Source organism: Gossypium hirsutum, chromosome A07 (assembly GCF_007990345.1).
Source record: "Gossypium hirsutum isolate 1008001.06 chromosome A07, Gossypium_hirsutum_v2.1, whole genome shotgun sequence".
NCBI classification, from domain to species: Eukaryota; Viridiplantae; Streptophyta; class Magnoliopsida; order Malvales; family Malvaceae; genus Gossypium; species Gossypium hirsutum.
This window is the reverse complement of record NC_053430.1, coordinates 97,777,493-97,796,428: the sequence shown is the minus strand read 5'-3', so window position 1 is coordinate 97,796,428 and position 18,936 is coordinate 97,777,493. Positions and strand designations below refer to the sequence as shown.

The following is an 18,936-nucleotide window of genomic DNA, read 5'->3' as shown; positions in this document are numbered from 1 at the left end:
TGAACATGAAAATAGAGTATGGATACACAGATAAATACCGTAACTATCCAAAGTAATCAGAAGGCTGAAGCAAGAAAATGAAGAAAAAATTTGGAAGTAATGAAGAAGGCAATGAGTCATGAGACTAGAACTTTAGTCTGGCAACTGGCGCGGTCTTAAGTAATTTTTTGGGTTATTCTGCCTAAGTCAGGTTATTCTCGAAAAGTATTTTATTACTTTAAAGATTTACAATTAAGAGAAAATTTTTTATTTATAGTTGAGCTCTCACAGATCCAATAGTATAGATTAAATGAAATAGACGAGCAAGATTTTGTCTATCTACAATATAAGAGTCTTAAGAGATTTAAGCTTTATGTATCCTTATTCTAATTTTACTGGAGTGTTTAACTGGGCCACCAAAGTTTTAAATAGACGAGTTTCTTCGTATATTCCACGAGTCAGGTCAATTCAAACAGATCAAATGAGTCTCATTTAATAAGTTGACCTCCATAGAACTTTCTATGCACAATGATTACGAGTTTTGATCTGTAGTATGTGACACTAGAAGATAAAAAAAGTTGACAGAAAGCAAGCCACGAGGGGAGCAAATAACCCCTATTAAGGAATCTCAAGCAAGATTGTGTTCTTAACGACCCTTTCAGACAAAAGAATCCTGATTTGGCATGTGGTCGGATCAGGAGCTTATGCTCCAATTTGAAACAGCGCTGTAAAAGGCCTATCAAGTCTTCCTGTGAAAGAACATGATGAAGGTTGCCTATGCTGTTGGACCCAGCTCATCATAAATTCCTCAACCCAAATGCCACTACTATCATAATTGAATTATACAATCTTCGTCTTATAGTTGTTGAGTGGGAAAAGTAAGTATCCTCTCACCCTGATTAATCCAATTAATTCGGAACCAGTGAAGTTGTTACTGCTCCTCCGACTCTTGACATTACAACTCCCAGGAAATATGATAATGTCCTTCTAACTCTTCTGTAATGCTTCCTACACTTTAATCCCGAATATCTTATATAAATATTACATAAAGATATAATAATATGTGAATATCAATTTCACACCTACAAAAAAACAACTAAGAATGAAGTCTTTTGCTTGGCCTGGTAGCTAAGTTTTATCCATCCATAAAACTCACCTAGATTCGAACTTTCGAAAAAACAAGTAATAGACTTTTATCTGGGTAGCTCTAAGTTTCTTAAAGTGAACATTTTAACTTCCGAGTATTTTTTTTTTACAGCAATACTAAATAATTTAAATTAATAAATAACTTATTGTTACTGTACTTTTTAAAAACACTTTTCAAAATTATTTTTCAACCTCAACAACAATGAAAAACTAACCCTTAAGCTATCTCAAATTTATAAAAGATTATTGTCTAACTTATTCTTCATTTTAGTCCATTGAATTTCATCAATTTGTTCACAAAAATGATTTAAAATGACCAAACACTTAGATAATATTTGATAAACTGAAAAATTAAGTACTAAGTTTAAGTTATAAAATAAAAATTATATTCTACATTTTATCTTTAATTTTTAAAACATTTGACTTTATTCTAAAAAAATTAAAATTAAAATATAAATTTTTTATAGGATAATATAACATTAAAATAAATAAATTAAAATAAATTAAAATATTCTCCATTAAATAATAAATAACTTTTATCTACCTATTATTTTCCGTATTTTTTTATGATAAAAAAATTTTATTCCTATTATTTTTATTTTGAATTAACAAATATAAAAACTTAGATCATTAATTTTCAACACGCAGCTATTAAGGCTAACGGAAAGGTGTACTTGAAGGTCTAGAATGAAGAAACAATTATTCAACGATTCGAAAAGTAAACATCAAAAGCATAAGGCCAAAGAGTTCCTATTCCAAATATGGTCAAAAACAACAAAAATGAGATTACCAAAGAAAGGAATTTTATAGAAATATATATGGATTTCATTTCCTTTTAGCATCAAATAAAGGGTCTCTCACTTTGAACCCTTTGATAAGATTACCAATTGTCAATCAAAGGCACCTCAGACAAACAGAATCGGTTAATGAATAAGATTTAAAAAGAAAAACCAAACCTTTTTAACAGTTTGCTATAAAAATCTGAGTACCATTTTTTTGAGGCGGCTGATTGATTTATTTGGTTCCCCAAAGTTTCTAACTTTTTATTTGATCTCACTCTTTTAAGGAAAACCCAATTTAAGAATTGTCATTTTGGTTCCAAGTATGTTGTTTTTCTCTTTAGATTATGATATTTCTCTTCCAAAGGAATCAGCTTTTTTTGTGTGTGTTTAAATTCAATGTTTGAGATTTTCTTCTTGGTTTTGTTTCCAATGGGTTGATGGGGATTTCTTTTAGCTTGGGTTTGTTATGTTAATGTAAAATTTTGGGTACATTTTCCGGTTTAGGAAGAACATAAATTCTCTTCTTGATTCATGTATGGTGTTTTGAGTTTTCAAATGCCCTTTTTTGGTGTTATTTTAGCTTATTGACATTGTTGATCAAGAAAAATTCAAGCTTGTTTTGGTTGATTTTATTGGTTCATCAAAAAAAAAAAAAAATTCTTTTCACAATAAGATTTCATGCATGTTGTTTTACATTTCTCAAACCTAAAATAACCACTAACATATTTTTTCCCCTTAAAACCTTTTTTTTTTCAGTTCTGGTTTATCAAATTATCGTAGTTTGAATTTAAACCCTAGATGAAGGCATTTGGTCCATTCAACTTTTGTTGGATTTCAATTTGATCTTGGTAAAAGTAGACTAAGATCCTTTCCATAATGAGAGTTCCCTTGAGAAGGTATTGCCTTTTCTTAAGTTATTATCTTATTTATATTGTTCCCACTCTTTTTTTTTTCTCGAAATACTTTTATCATAAACATATTCGGATATAGATATACAATGATATGAATATAAACCTTCAAGTATATTTCAAATACATTTAATAACCATCTCCCAATATTTACATTAGACTTGTACTAGAAACTAGAAAGGCAGTAAAAGTATCATGAAAACCTTGTACTAGGAGTCTGATTTTAGTTTGCCTCCTCTACTTAAAAATGGGCAGATTAGTCCTTTTACATTAAATTTTCTACTATTAAAAACTGACGTAGCTGATGGAATAACAAAAAGATTAGTTTGATCTTTGATTGAATGTAAATGATATTATTTGTTCATTTTTTGAGCGGTGAAAGTAAAATGCAATCTAAGTTTTAGTATAAGGACTTCAGGAGTACTTTTACCTTAGATGTATTGGCACTTTTACTGGTAGAAAAGATTTGAATTGACACCTAAAAAGGTACTAATATGAATTGCATTTCACCCCTGTTGAGTTGCAGTGGTAATGTTAGGATACCAAATGAGACAATGAGGTTGATTATAACAACATTTGGTGGAGTTATTTTTGGCTTCTTTTTAGGAATAATATCTCCAAAGCTTTCTTCAACTAAGGTTACACTCATTTACTGTTTCAATATGTTTACAGTAGTTGTTTTTTAATTCCCTTGAATGACAAGTTTATTTCATTACATATGTATCTTGGTTAGATCAATCTTACATACATTGAGAGCAAATATCATGGTCTTTCGACTCAAGCACTATTCGATGCTTTGAACCCTCTCAAGGCTAATAAGGTCGGGTCTAACAAAGCCAAAGGAGCAAAGGTAAATCCCCCTTTTATTATTGTGATTACTGCAATGAATGATGTGAATTTGTTTTACTCGTTGCCCTCTATAGTTAATGTAAAAATAATAACTGGTAGTTCCTTAATTATGGCAGATATGGACTCCAACAAATCCAAAGGGTGCTGAAACACTCCCCCTTGGTATAGTTTCGTCTAGATCTGATATATATCCTCGACGATTATGGGGTCATCCTGATAAGGTATGCATCTTTATACTATATTTTGTATTTATGCTAATCTGGTATATGTCAGCTATGTTTGAGGCAAATGATGGTGTATCTTTATCCGAATGTATTCAAAATTTGTTTCTCTGATATAATCCGGGTTTGCATTTGCAGGACTTAACCATCAAACCAAAGTATCTTGTAGCGTTTACCGTCGGTTATAATCAGAAACACAACATAGATGCAGCTGTGAAAAAGGCCAGTTCTCTCTCTCCCTCTCTCACACACCCAGTTCTCTCTCTCCCTCTCTCACACACACATACACGCATGTATATGCTATGTTACTTTGACTTGTCATTTTGCGTCCTATATAAATTCATCTTCATACCCATATCTAATACTTACACCCGAGTCCAAGTAGCATAGCATATATCTATGCATATTGTTGACTATCTCTGGCCTCACATGTATATACTATTTTTTCATTTTCCTAAAATGTTGACAGTTCTCAAACAACTTCACAATTGTATTGTTCCATTACGATGGAGTGACCAGTGAATGGGATGAATTTGACTGGTCAAAGAGAGCTATTCACGTGAGTGCTCCAAAGCAGAGTAAATGGTTAGCAAGCAACTAATCCTTTAGCTTTTATCAATAGTATATATAAGCCTTGTTTATGCTGCATTTCACTTGAAACTCCATTGAAATGTTTATAAGGTGGTTTGCGAAGCGCTTTTTGCACCCCGACATTGTTGCACCGTATGATTACATCTTTATATGGGATGAAGATCTCGGTGTGGAGCACTTTAATGCAGAGGAGTAAGTCCATAACTTCCTTGTCTTTCTTTAGATTCAAGAACTATGTTGCTTCGACTCTTCAGTCTCTCGTATACCGCATATTTGGATGTTAAGTATAGGGATATAATTTTCCAAATATATGAAAAAAACAAAACTCACCCTCTTCGTCCAAGTAACATAGCATGGAGACCTTTATACTAAGAATCCAATTGCATTTCGACTCTACTTATAAAATTTCAAATAGCATATTAGTCCTTTCCGTAAAAATTAGTGTGGTTAACTAAGTAATCAAACAGTGATACATGATATGCCATGTGTACATTATGTTGATATACAGAGGCCAGTTTTTAACAGTAAAAATAAATAGAATTTTTAACAGAATAATCAATTTATTTTTTTATTTAATATATAAGGACTAACTCATTTTTAAGTAGGGAGAATGCAATCCGACTCCATGATACTTTTACATATATATATATGTGCAAGTAATGTGAAAATAAACTGAAACTCTCAGATACATCAAAATTGTGAGGAAACATGGCTTAGAGATATCCCAACCGGGGTTAGATCCGGATAGTGTTGGGTTGACATGGGCAATGACAATGAAGAGAAACGACACTGAAATTCACACGTAAGAGCGTTTGACCGATATTTGTACGTCCCACATAGGTTGAAAATGGAAATTAATGTAGGTTTTTTTTTTCTTCAGGAGAACTCAAGAGAGAACTGGTTGGTGTACTGATTTGCATTTGCCTCCATGTGCAGCGTATGAAACATTATTAATACATATATAAAATATATGCTATTACTTCGAATATTCGTTTTTCCAAAAGTAGTTGCGACAAACACCCGTATTTAATACATATTCGAACATGAGTTTAGTGGCAAGGACGGCAACAGGGTACCTGAATTTATACTTCTATATACATATACACACCTGAACCTGTGTCATCCCAAATTTTATTTATTACTTTAGCTTTCAACTCCAACCCTGATTTTAAAACCATATAGGGTCGGATGAAAAACACTTAGAAAAATTGAACATGTCATAGACACTTATCCATGTTTCACACTCACACCAAATCCAAATTATATATAATATAGTATACTCTTTTCTTTGTTAAAATGATGTTTAAACATATTGCTAAACTGTTGTTGCATTGGATGGTTGGTCACAGATTTGTTGAGATCATGGCTACCGTGTTCTCTCGGAATGCATGGCGATGTGTTTGGCATATGATTCAGGTAAATTGATTAAGCTTTAATCTCAATTGGATGTTCATTTTTCTCAGCTTCCCCCCCCCCCCGGATTTATGATATAAACTCTTGTTTGAAATGCCAGAATGATTTGGTTCACGGATGGGGTCTCGATTTTTATCTTAGAAGATGCGTCGAGGTTAGTAGCTTCCTTATAGTTATTCGTATGCTTGTGTGTAAAATAGATTTGGATATGGATATTCAAGGATTAATATCTATGTCATCTCTAAATCTATTGCAGATAATAATTAGAATATCTGAATTTGCAAAATACGAATCAGATATACATAAAATAATAAACACTTCTAAAGCGGATAATATCTCGTAATGAAACACAATCAGACAATATTTACTCAATATGTGTGTACATGTATATAACGAAGGAGTTTTGCTGATATTTGCTGATAATGTGTGAAATGAAACAGACTCCACATGAGAAAATAGGAGTTGTAGACGTTCAGTGGATTGTACATCAAGGTATTCCTTCTCTACGGAACCAGGTATCTTAAAACCCCCTTTTAAACCCCCTTTTTTTATTATTGGGTAAATAAACCCAGTGTTACTAAATTATTAGTAACTTTACATTTCAGTCACTCAATTTTAAAAACTTATAAAATAGTCACTGAACTATTCAAATGATTTTATTTAAGTCACTGGACTGTTAAATTATTTTTTTTTAAAAGTTCGGTTGGGCGAGCTTCAAGCGACGAGTTGACTATTAGTTTGGTGAAACAGTACTCATCGACGAGTAGAAGAAATCTATTTGGATTTTGGTTCATAAATTAGTGATGTTCAAAGTTGTTTAATAAAAAAACTAAATTGTAGAAGAGGAGGTCGAAGTTTACTCTTTCGATTGATATCGGAGGTGAGAACGAAGAATGCTATACATCAGCGACTTAAATGAAAACATCCGGATAGTTTAGTGACTATTTTTTAACTTTTTGAAGTTTAATGACCGAAAAATAAACTTACTAATAGTTTCATGACTTTGAATGTAGATCTTACCCTTTTATAATTTACTTACTCCCATTTTGCACACTATAATATTACCTTCTTATTGTTTGTTTTTCAAGACATTTTCCATGGGTCAAGAAGACATTGGACTGGCACCATGGAAAGGGGTATGTCTTAAATATTCCTCTCTCTCTTCTTCGACCCCATCCTCGCCACACATAAATATAGGGTTTTCATAATGATTACAACATATTTAGTGCAATTGTGGATGTAATGAATGTTATTGAGATAAAGCATGATGGAGGTTTTTGTATTAGGAATCAGATTGTATATTGCTTCTTCTATCAAAAAGTAAATTGGATATTTTTTGTTAAAAATTTCATTCATTTGTATTGTTAAAACTAGTGTGACTGATAAAATAATTAAACAGTAATATGTGACATGCCGCATGTATTTTATGCTGACGTGTAAGAATCAATTTTTAACCGTAGAAATAAATAAAGTTTTTAATAGAAAGATCATATTGACAAATATATAGTAATTAACTTACTCTTTTTTAAAAAACAAAAAGACTTTCATAATATTTTTATAACTGTTATTGACGATAGCTACCTGAAAATTGTTGTTTGTGGCAGGTTAGGGAAAGGTGTAAGAAAGAATGGAGCATGTTCCAAAATAGGATGACTGATGCAGAGAAAGCATATTATGAATCAATGGGGATTAGTACTACCGACATAACTTATGGGATGGACCCTTCTGATTTTAGGAGATAGACAATTTCTTATTTGTTTGGTCTTTAGGTATTTACTCATTTTATAATTAATTTTACTCAGTTCGTTTTGGGATAAATTTTAAAACTATACATGAATTCTAGTCTAATGTGCAATTCTATACATATATTTTGATTTTGTGTAATTTTACACATGAAATTTTAATTTGATTCAAATTTTATAAATTATTAACACAATTATTGATATAGCATAATTTTATGTTTATATATTGCATACACATATAATTATATTTATTCAATATAAAAATAATTGCTATATTTATTTCTTTATATGTGCATGAATGAATCAAAATTAAAGTGTCATGTATACATTTGAACTACAATCAAAGTTTCATGTAATTGCATCAAATTAAAGTTCATGTATTGAATTGTACATTAAATCGAAATTCATGTATAATTTTAGAATTTATCCCATTTGTTTTTCTTAAAAGTATCCCTATTTGATAAATATTCGTGTCTCTCATGCGTTGAGTCAGGTTAGGTTCTATGCTTGTCCAAACTCGATCATAGTTGCAAAAGATGAACTCAAACCCATTTTAAGCCCGTTCATATTATTTTTAATTTTTTTTAAAAATATTTATATTATATTATTTTAATATTTAATAATTTTATACATTTTTTATTTATTGAAATTCTTTATGTAGTCATTTAACATTATTTTAATGTTTATATTAGAGTAGTATTATATATTTAGTATAAGTTTATTTTTTTAATGTGTTCTAAATTAAATAATATATAAAAATAACATAATACAAAATATTATAAACTTAAAATAAGTCGGGCCGGGTTAAACTTGAACCTTGAATATTTAACCTCGAGCTCAATCTATATTTTAAATGGACTTAATATTTTTCTTCAAACCCTCCTAAAATTTGAGCTAACTCCATGCTAGAAAAAAGCTATTGAGGAAACTGAGGTAGTTGAAAAAGAAGAAGCCCATCAAGAAGAAGTTAGACTTGGCAAAAGGTCAATAATAGACAAATCTCCAAAGAATTGATGATCCCAAAAATTTCAACTTTACAACTCTAGGAGCAACAATCAGACACTGACACTAATTGGTTAGATTCGAGTTTATCATCAGACCCATCATCAGAAAGTCAATCGGAGGAAGAAAGCTTTTCAAAAGTTTTACAAACCCACCCAAAAGTGGAACAATCAGATGATGAAGATATGCCAGAAGCACCAAAATCATCTTCATCATAATACCATCCTACACAGAAAACTTCTATTGGTAGAACCACATTTACTCTCGATGATATTCCACAAGAAAAATGGCAAGATAGAATTCAAGAATTCCATTCCTGGCTTGAGACTCGCAAGCTTACTGAAGAAAGCAATTACAACATCCTTAAGGAGTTTGTATCCAAGTTTACTGGAATGTTGCGAGATTGGTGGAATTCAATTAGACAACAAGATCAAATGCAATTTTTGGTTCTTCAACACCTTGCCCAACCAATACGAATCATTCACCATCATTTTGTGGGCAATCCAGACGATCTTTTACCTCTCAAAAGACGAGAGTTTTACAAAGGAAAATGTTTCTCATATAGCAAAAGAGGTCTAGCAAAGCATTTTAAAATAATGACTAAATTATTTTGTGCTTTAGGTCTCAATTCAAATCTAAAGCCAGTAATTCTTTCATCTCTACCGGATCCTCTCTAAGTTGCAGTCAATCAAGCTCTCCAAAGGCAAAATAGAGATATTCTTCATTTGACAGTTGGAGAAATCCAACAAGAAGTTTTTATTGCCTTGGAAGATATTTGCAACAGGAGAAAAAATTCAAATACTATCTCTATGGTGACAAGAAAATTGATTGTGCATGTGATGAATCCTATTTGAAATACAAGTGCCCCAAATACAATTCTTGTGTCTGCCATTCCAAGAAAAAGAAACATTTTAGAAAATATTCTTCAAAATGGAAGAGGAAGAATAAGCCATAATGGAGGTATCTCAAAAAGAAATGAGAATCAACAAAGTCTGAATGTAATGACCCGAAATTTATGGTTATTAGAAAGTGTATTTTCGGGTCATTGTTCTCATAAAACGGATTCGTAAATATTTATTAAAAATATTTACAAAGTAATGTGGTTAATTAGGTTTTGGTTAGGTGAATTAGCTTAAATTAAGGTTAATTAGGCATAAGGATTAATTGAACAAAATGAGAAAATATAATTATAGATTAAAGAAAAGTTGATGGTACAAAATGAGAAAGTATAATTATAGATTAATTGAACAAAATACATTTGTACAAATAATGTACATAAGTATAAAATAATTATAAATGTAAATATTTAATATTTAAGTATTGGTATCAGAGTCAAGGTTTTAGTTAATTAACTCATTTGCTGAATTTTGTTAAGATAGTAAGATTTAGAGAAAATCCTCTCAATGGCTAACAAAATCTTATAGCGACCCTCAACTTCTTCTACTACTATTTCGATGCCTAATTTTCCTTTAAAATCTCATTCAGCTAAAAAGATTTCATCTCTATATGAGATATAATATTTTGATGAAAGAGATAAAGTTCAACCCACTGATCTCCCTACTGTAAATCCTTATGCAGCATATAAAAAGGCTCCATTTTCTCCTATCAGGTCTATTAGAACCTTGATACAGGGTTCTTCTAAACAAGTGAGGGAATATATTCAAGCCTCTAGGTTTGATAGTTATCCCATCACTGCAGCTTCACCTGAACAGTTTGTTAATTTGGAGATTCCTGCAGAATTTCCAACAGAGTGGGCTCGAGCAGGATATACTCACATCCATTTTGGAGCTATTCGTCTAGCCTTAAATTATCATGGTATAGTTGGAAAACCTGTAGTAGCAAGAATAGTATTGCTAGATTCCAGATATTTGGAAAATCAAAATGCTTGTATTGCTACTATTGAAGCAACCTTAAATTCAGGCCTTGTGATAGTCACACTTTTTCCAAATTTCACCATGGCATTAGCAGATCCCAACCTGACCACCTTTAAAAGTCCAGATCCAGATTGCAGGAGCGCCACAAGTGACATCAGCTATAGCTGCTACTCTTCATTACCAGATTGTTTACAAGGTTCAAGATCATGCCTTTAACTTATCAAGACATGGAACAGAAGACTCTTTGCTGATCTCTGTGAACACAAATGACCAACCTCATTGTGTTCATGTTCTAAGAAAGATTCTAAGAACTGAACTCATTAAACTTCTCCTAGAAAAATGGGTTACTAGCTATGAAAAACTGCTTGAACATAGCCAACCAATCCAATCGGCAGAAAGCAAGATCACATCAAAGGAAGATGGAACAATAAAAATAAAGTTTGATCATAGTCATTTGCACAGTCCTAAAAATTCCAATATTTTTCCTACACAATTAATGATGCAACCAGTGGAAAGCTTAGCGAAAGAACATGATCGAGAAGATCCAGATTGTTGCTGTGCATTATGTGAACTTGGTCCCGAAAGAAATCTAATACAAAGCTTTTCTGCAGATGGAAAGCCTTTATATATGTTTAAAAATGAAAAAACTAGACATTGTCCTTAAGATCTTAGCTGCTCATGTGAGTAATGTGCTGATGACGGAATGAGTGCCTGGATTGATGGTATAGACAACACTGCTTCAAAGCCAGGAAAGAAAAAGAACAAAAAATCTACTCAATCTTAGTTCTACAGAAGATGGATGGAAGGAGATCCAGATATTGGCCCACTTGGTGAAGACAATGGTAAATTTATTTACCTTGTAGATTATTCAGCTGACAGACCTTTACCAGACAAAAAGGCTCCCTCAGAACCTTGTAATTCTTTTTTTCCTCTTATAAAACCATCATCTTCGCCTCCTCCACAAAATCTAAAATTTTCAAGAAAACAAAAGCCTTTTTCACAGCCTTGTTACAAGAAAATTAACAAATGGATTAGAAAAAATCCTTTCCCTAAACAATCAGAAATTCCTACTGTCTTATGATGCAATCTTTGTCAAAAGCCTCATATGACAAAGAATTTCCACCTCTTGAAGAATATTCTGAGAAAAAACTATACTTATGCACCAAAAATCCCTTTAAAAATCCAAACAGATATTTCAGGTGCACCAACAAAGATAAGTGCTACAGAAGCTACTCTCAATTGGCAGACAGAGAATGCCATTGCTCAAAATCATGCCTTAAAAAAGATTGATTCAAATATCTCAGCTGTTGAAGCAAAAGTAGATGACAACACCAAAATGGTTAGAGATCTTATTCATCTTTTACAAAAAAGGCTAGATGCAGTGGCAAAAGAATTAGCAACACCAGGACAAGATTTCTGTTGTCATCTTGCTCAGAGAGAAAAGGAAATTCAAAATTTAAAAGACCAAATCAAAATTCTTCAAGAAACATGAAAAATTCCTGAACCAGTTCAAAAAACAGAAACAATTGAGTTGTTTCCCTCTATACGACAAAGAAGTTCACTTCCAGTAGAAGGAGTACGAATTACTTTTCCAGAATTTCCAAAACGTATTAATCCTAGTACGAATGAAATCTTTCTAGAAATCAAGAAACAATAAGCTGAGAAAATGAAGAAAAAGGCTACTGAGAAGGTTAAAGTAGCTAGTGAAAGTGAAGCATATCAGATGGAAAAGAAACTTGGTAAGAGACCAGTCTCAGAAGAATCTCCACCAAAGTCACCTCCTCCAAAACAAGCTTCAAAGTCCCTGATAATTCAAGATAGACATCAAAATCCTTTAACAACTTTTTTAAAGGATTACAAAGAGTCCATAACCCTAGGAATCTTAGCCTTACAAAATCAAGAATAAAAAGCAGATACTAAAACTGATTCGTGGAGAAATTCAAGTACACTAGAAGAATCTAAATCCACATCAGAAAGACAAATAGAGACAGAAGATGAAATCCTCCAAAAGGCTTTTTAGACAGCTAAAGTTGAAGAACAAAGTGATGAAGAAATGCTAGAATCATCTTTTGCACCACAAAGACATTATTCCACACAAAAAACTTCCATTGGAAGAACCACTATCACTCTCGATGATTTACCACCAGAAAAATGGCCAGATTGAATCTAAGAGTTCCATTCTTGGTTAAAAACTCGTAAGCTGACTGAAGATAGCAACTATAATATTCTTATGGAATTTGTTTCCAAATTTACTAGAATGTTGCAAGATTGGTGGACTGTGATTGATTAGCAAAATCAAATGCAGTTTTTAGTCCTCTAAATCTGGCTCAACCAATCAGAATTATACACCAACATTTTATGGGCAATCGTAAAGATTTGTTGACACTGAAAATAAAAGAATTCTACAAGAGAAAGTGTTGTTCATACAGCAAGAAAGATTTAGCAAAGCACTTCAAAGTAATGACTAAATTATTTTGTGCTTTGGGCTTAAATTCAAACCTTAAGCCAGTTATTCTTTCATCTCTTCCTGATCCACTCCAAGTTGCAGTTAACCAAGCCCTCCAACGACAAAATAAAGATATTCTCCAATTAACAGTTAGAGAACTTCAATAAGAAGTCATTATTGCTCTAGAAGACATTTGCAACCGAAGAAAGATATTCAAGGACTATCTCCATGGTGATAAGAAAATTGACAAAGCCTACGATGAATCCCATCTGAAATACAAATGTGCAGAGAAAATTGACAAAGCCTGCGATGAATCCCATCTAAAATACAAATGTGCAAAGGATAAATTATGTAACTGTCGCACTAAGAAAAAGAAGCATTTCAGGAAACATTTTTTTCTAAAAATATTTTAAGATGGAAAGGGAATAAAAGACCTCAATGGATATATCTCAAGAAGAAACGAAGAACAACAGCAAAATTTGATCGATGTTACATTTGCAATAAAAAAGGATATTTCTCAAAAGATTGTCCAAAGAATAAAAAGAAGGCCAAAAATATTGCACAAATGGTTCGACAATTAGGAATTAAGTTGCAGGAAGAAGATGACATAGATTCTGTTTGCTCTGTTAAAGAAGAACCTTCAGAAAAAACAATGTGTGCTATTCTTGCTTATATTGATGAATTTTCAGAATCAGAATCAGATTATTCAGATATTCAAATGGTGCAGGCCCAAGTTCAGAAAATATCAAGTAATATAATTCCAGTTCCTCAGATACTAGTCAAAATCTATTTAGACAAGAATAGTAAACCCATTACTATAATTGCCTTTATAGATACTGGAGCAGCGGAAACCATTATAAATCCAGATGTTTTGCCTTCAGAATGGTGGAAACCTCATGTAAGGTATTTCAATTTTGTTGCTGATCATCCTTTTGCTACCCATATGATTAGTAAGCCCATTACTATTCAGTTCTTTCTAGGCTGTTGTGTCAAAACTACAGTACTGGGTTCAAAACTTCCAGGAAAAGATATTGTAGTAAGTTTTTACCTCTACATAAAACCCCACTATTTGAGAATCCTCCCTAAAGGAGTCAAATTTAAAAATCTTTTCCAGCCTTTTGTGAAAATACCTAAATTTTTTACCATCCAATCTGAAAAAATCCTCCAAATTATTCAGGAATTAAAAACCCAATCATGTGCAGAATCTCACTTAGAATTCCTGAAAAAATGCCCAAATCTTTTGTGGAAAAACCTAGAATTCTTCATCAATTTTCCATTCAAGAAAAATGAATATATCAATCCAAAAAAGGCCAACCATACAGGAATGAATCCAGATCATTTATTGCTAGTAGAACAAGAATGCAAAGAATTACAACAGCAAGATCTGATTGAACCATCAAATTCCTAACGGGTATGTGAAGCTTTCTTTGTAAATAAGAGATTTGAACAAATCAGAGGAAAGTTAAGATTGGTAATAAATTATCAACCCCTTAACTATTTCCTCCAAGATGACAAGTTCCCACTGCCAAATAGAAATTCACTTTTTTCAAGTTTGGCCAAGGAAAAAGTTTTCTCCAAGTTTAATCTCAAAGTGAGATTTTGGCAACTGGGAATTCATCCTGATGACAGGCCAAAAATAGGATTTTGCATTCCCAATAGACACTTTCAATGGAAAGTAATTCCATTTGGTATAAAGATGGCCCCTTCGCTCTTCCAGAAAGCGATGATAAATATTTTCCAACCCCTTATGGAAAATAGTTTAGTTTACATTGATGATATCTTGCTTTACAGTTCAGATGAAGAATCTCATGCTCAACTTCTTAAAGACTTCAAATTCATTATTTCCAAATATGGGATAATGCTTTCAAAAAGGAAGATACAGATAAACAAATCAGAAATAGAATTTCTGGGAATGAAGTTGAAAGATGGGCAATACTCTCCAGGTCATCATATTGCTCAAGAACTCCTTAAATTTCCATCTGAAAACCTGTCCTTAAAATAGGTACAACAATTCTTAGGGATTGTTAATTACCTTAGAGATTTTTTTCCTAAAATTTCTAAGTATATTAACTCCCTGAGAAAGAGGCTAAGAAAGAACCTCCATCATGGTCATCTTATCAAACAAAAGCTGTTCAATGATTAAAAGAATTGACACAATATTTGCCACCACTCCAAATTCCTTCTGACGGGAAAAGAATTTTACAAACAGACGCTAGTGATAAATATTGGAATGCAATTTTATTTGAAGAAAGGAACGGTAAAAGACACCTCTGTGGTTATAAAAGTGGAAGATTGTTAGATGCAGAAATCCATTACCACTCCACTTTCAAAGAAATTCTAGCAGTAAAAAAAGGTATCATAAAATTCAAATTTTATCTTGCAGAATACCATTTCCTTGTTGAAATGGACATGTCTTCTTTTCCCCAAATGCTCAAATTTAAATAGAAGATATTCCTTCATCCTCAGCTTCTTAGATGGGCTGAATGGTTCTCACAATTCAAATTCAACACCAAACACATAAAAGGAAAGGAAAATGTCATTGCTGAATTCCTTTCTAGGCCTAAAACTAAAGTTTTTACTTACAAAAGAGTTTTTTGGCCCAGACCCATCATGATGTATAGACCATAATCTTCCTCATCTCCTACTTTCCCTACATCCCATCCTGTTGCTCCAAACCTCAATCCAGAATTCCCACCAGAAGTCATGACCCTTGTTGAACAACGAAACTTTCATCCAAAGATCAAAGAAATGATGTTTTAATATCAAATTCAGGTTTTTAAAAACTTCGGAGGACTTATCCTTAAGCCATGGGATCTGCATCTTGATTATCCCTTCATCCATCCAATTAAGTTTGAATTTGTGGAACAACCTGATGAATTAAAATGGTTTTTGTGGTACCTCACTCATCTTTACCATATTGTCATACAATTCCTGATTCCTGATCTTCGTTATTACTTGACAAAGGCCATTAGAGGAAACATTGAACCTGAACACCAAAATTTCTTTACTTTTTTATGTTGGTTTCATCCTCTGGCAAAATGGTCAAATATAATTGATCAATATTGTCAAGAAAACAAGGGAAATTATGTGATCATTATCTTTTATAAACCCTAGTACATTGTTCAATGTGAAAGATCAACTTAGTTAGGATCCTTTCCTACCGCATAGATTCACAAAGTTCTTGATTATGACATTAGAATATCTGATTACCGTTACCGGAGTATGCAAAAGTTCCTTTGCCAACTTAATAGAATCATTCTATTAGAGATATGGCCTCTTCCAATTATTGATGCTCCTTGGGACACCTGGCCGATAAAGTATAAACCTTATCGCAAAGGAATCTTAAAAGCCATCCAAGACTATTATGAAAGTATTCCAAATCATTTAGAAAGTCTCAAGAGTACCGATGGTATTGTAGTCAAATCAATCTTTCCAAGGTGAATACTTATCAAGAAAAAGAAGAAAAATCTAAAAATGAGGATATGGATGAAGACATGGACATGACGATAAATAATGAAGATTCTATGGACAGTGCACAATATCCCCACTCAAATGCTAACAGCTGAAAGCATTTGATAGGAATCTATGCTTTTTAATTAGTGGTATGCTTATACTTAGCTACTTTATGTCAATAGCTTTAATAATAATGTTTGTACTACCAGTAGTGGTTGTATTACTTTAAATATTGTTTGCTTATGCTTTACACTGTTTATAGTACTATATGTACTATTTACTATTTTGTTGTATTACATCCCCTTCAGCTATAAAAGGAAGATGTTATCAGCTTGTAAGGATATTAAGTCTTCTCCTAATAAAATATCAATGTATTTTATTATCCATGGCTCTCTAAATTTTCTCTATTTCTCTAGATCTTCTTCTTTCAAAAGTCCAACAAATGAGTTAGCATAGAATTACAATAAAGTATGCTTTGTGCTTGCCATATAATGGATCCTGCACATCAGAAATATTGAAATTCTAATCGATGATGACAATATTGTTGAGGATAACATATGCCTCTTGATTTAAGCATTTGTAGCTAAAAGGCAATGCCTGTTTGAATGACCTAAAAGGAGAGGTTTGTGTTTTGGCATAGCATACCTGCTACAAATTCTTCTTTCTTGCAGTCCCTGTGTTTATCTTATCTCGTACTGGTATCAGAGCCAAGGTTTTGGTTAATTAGCTCATTTGCTGAATTCTATTAAGATAGTAAGATTTAGAGAAAATCTTCTTAATGGCTGACAAAATCTTATCGCGACCCTCAACTTCTTCTACTACTATTTCGATGCCTAATTTTCCTTTAAAATTTTATTCAGCTAAAAAGATTTCATCTCTATATGAGATAGAATATCTTGATGAAATAAATAAAGTTCAACTTACTAATCTCCCTTCTTTAAATCCCTGTGCATCATATAAAAAGGCTCCATTTTCTCCTATCAAGTCTATTAGAAACTTGGTACAGGGTTTTTCTAAACAAGTGAGGGAATATATTTAAGCATCTAGGTTTGATAGTTATCCCATCACTACAGCTTCACCTAAACAGTTTGTTACTTTGGAGATTCCTGCAGAATTTCCAACAAAGTGGGTTCGAGCAAGATATACTCACATCCATTTTGGAGCTATTCGTCTAGCCTTTAATTATCATGGTACAGTTAGAAAACCTATAGTAGCAAGAATAACATTACTAGATTCCAGATATTTAGAATATCAAAATGCTTGTATTGCTACTATTGAAGCAACCTTAAATTTAGGCCTTGTGATGGTCATACATTTTCCAAATTTCACCATGGCGTTAGCAGATCCCAGCTTAACCACAGCTTTAAAAGTCCAGATCCAGATTGCAGGAGTGCCACAAGTGGCATCAGCCCTAGCTATTACTATCATTACCAAATTGTTTACAAGATTCAAGATCATGCCTTTAACTTATTAAGACATGGAATAGAAGACTCTTTGCTGATCTCTATGAACAAAAATGACCAACCTCATTGTGTTCATGTTCCAAGAAAGATACCAAAAAATGAACTCATTAAACTTCTCCCAGAAAAATGGGTTACCAGCTATGAACAACTGCTTAAACATAGCCAACCAATCCAATCTACAAAAAGTAAGATCACATCAAAAGGAGATGGAACAATAGAAATAAAGTTTGATCATAGTCATTTGTACAGTCCTAAAAATTCCAATATTTTTCCTACACAATTAATGATGCAACCAGTGGAAAGCCTAGTGAAAGAACATGATCGAGAAGATCCAGATTGTTGCTGTGCATTATGTGAACTTGGTCCAGAAAGAAATCTAATACAAAGCTTTTCTGCAGATGGAAAGCCTTTATATATGTTTAAAAATGAAAAAACTAGACATTGTCCTTAAGATCTTAGCTGCTCATGTGAGTAATGTGCTGATGACGGAATGAGTGCTTGGATTGATGGTATAGACAACACTGCTTCAAAGCCAGGAAAGAAAAAGAACAAAAAATCTACTCAATATTAGTTCTATAGAAGATGGATGGAAGGAGATCCAGATATTGGTCCACTTGGTGAAGACAATGGTAAATTTATTTACCTTGTAGATTATTCAGCTGACAGACCTTTACCAGACAAAAAGGTTCCCTCAGAACCTTGTAATCCTTTTTTTGCTCCTATAAAACCATCATCTTCGCCTCCTCTACAAAATCTAAAATTTTCAAGAAAACAAAAGCCTTTTTCACAGCCTTGTTACAAGAAAATTAACAAATGGATTAGAAAAAATCCTTTCCCTAAACAATCAGAAATTCCTACTGTCTTATGATGCAATCTTTGTCAAAAGCCTCATATGACAAAGAATTTCCACCTCTTGAAGAATATTTTGAGAAAAAACTATACTTATGCACCAAAAATCCCTTTAAAAATCCAAACAGATATTTCAGGTGCACCAACAAAGATAAGTGCTACAGAAGCTACTCTCAATTGGCAGACAGAGAATGCCATTGCTCAAAATCATGCCTTAA

At 32.5% G+C, this 18,936-nt stretch overlaps 1 protein-coding gene across 1 annotated transcript; it reads left to right on the top strand.

The window, feature by feature from the left end:
- The first annotated feature begins 1,958 nt into the window (after positions 1-1,958).
- On the top strand, positions 1,959-7,813 carry LOC107926384 (uncharacterized). The gene is made up of 15 exons (XM_016857229.2): positions 1,959-2,227; positions 2,664-2,803; positions 3,342-3,453; positions 3,549-3,665; positions 3,781-3,885; positions 4,024-4,107; positions 4,355-4,470; positions 4,567-4,668; positions 5,162-5,278; positions 5,357-5,413; positions 5,826-5,892; positions 5,990-6,043; positions 6,330-6,404; positions 6,978-7,025; positions 7,494-7,813. Exons 2-15 carry the CDS (start codon positions 2,784-2,786, stop codon positions 7,629-7,631), a joined length of 1,212 nt encoding a protein of 403 aa, XP_016712718.1. The 5' UTR covers positions 1,959-2,227; positions 2,664-2,783; the 3' UTR covers positions 7,632-7,813.
- Positions 7,814-18,936: the final 11,123 nt, after the last annotated feature.

Bases quoted from the DNA above. Each gene is read 5' to 3' on its own strand.
- LOC107926384 (XM_016857229.2), top strand. From the start codon at position 2,784: ATGAGAGTTCCCTTGAGAAG. The intron at 3,886-4,023 runs GTATGCATCTTT...TTGCATTTGCAG, and splicing joins TATGGGGTCATCCTGATAAG to GACTTAACCATCAAACCAAA. The intron at 6,044-6,329 runs GTTAGTAGCTTC...GAAATGAAACAG, and splicing joins ATCTTAGAAGATGCGTCGAG to ACTCCACATGAGAAAATAGG.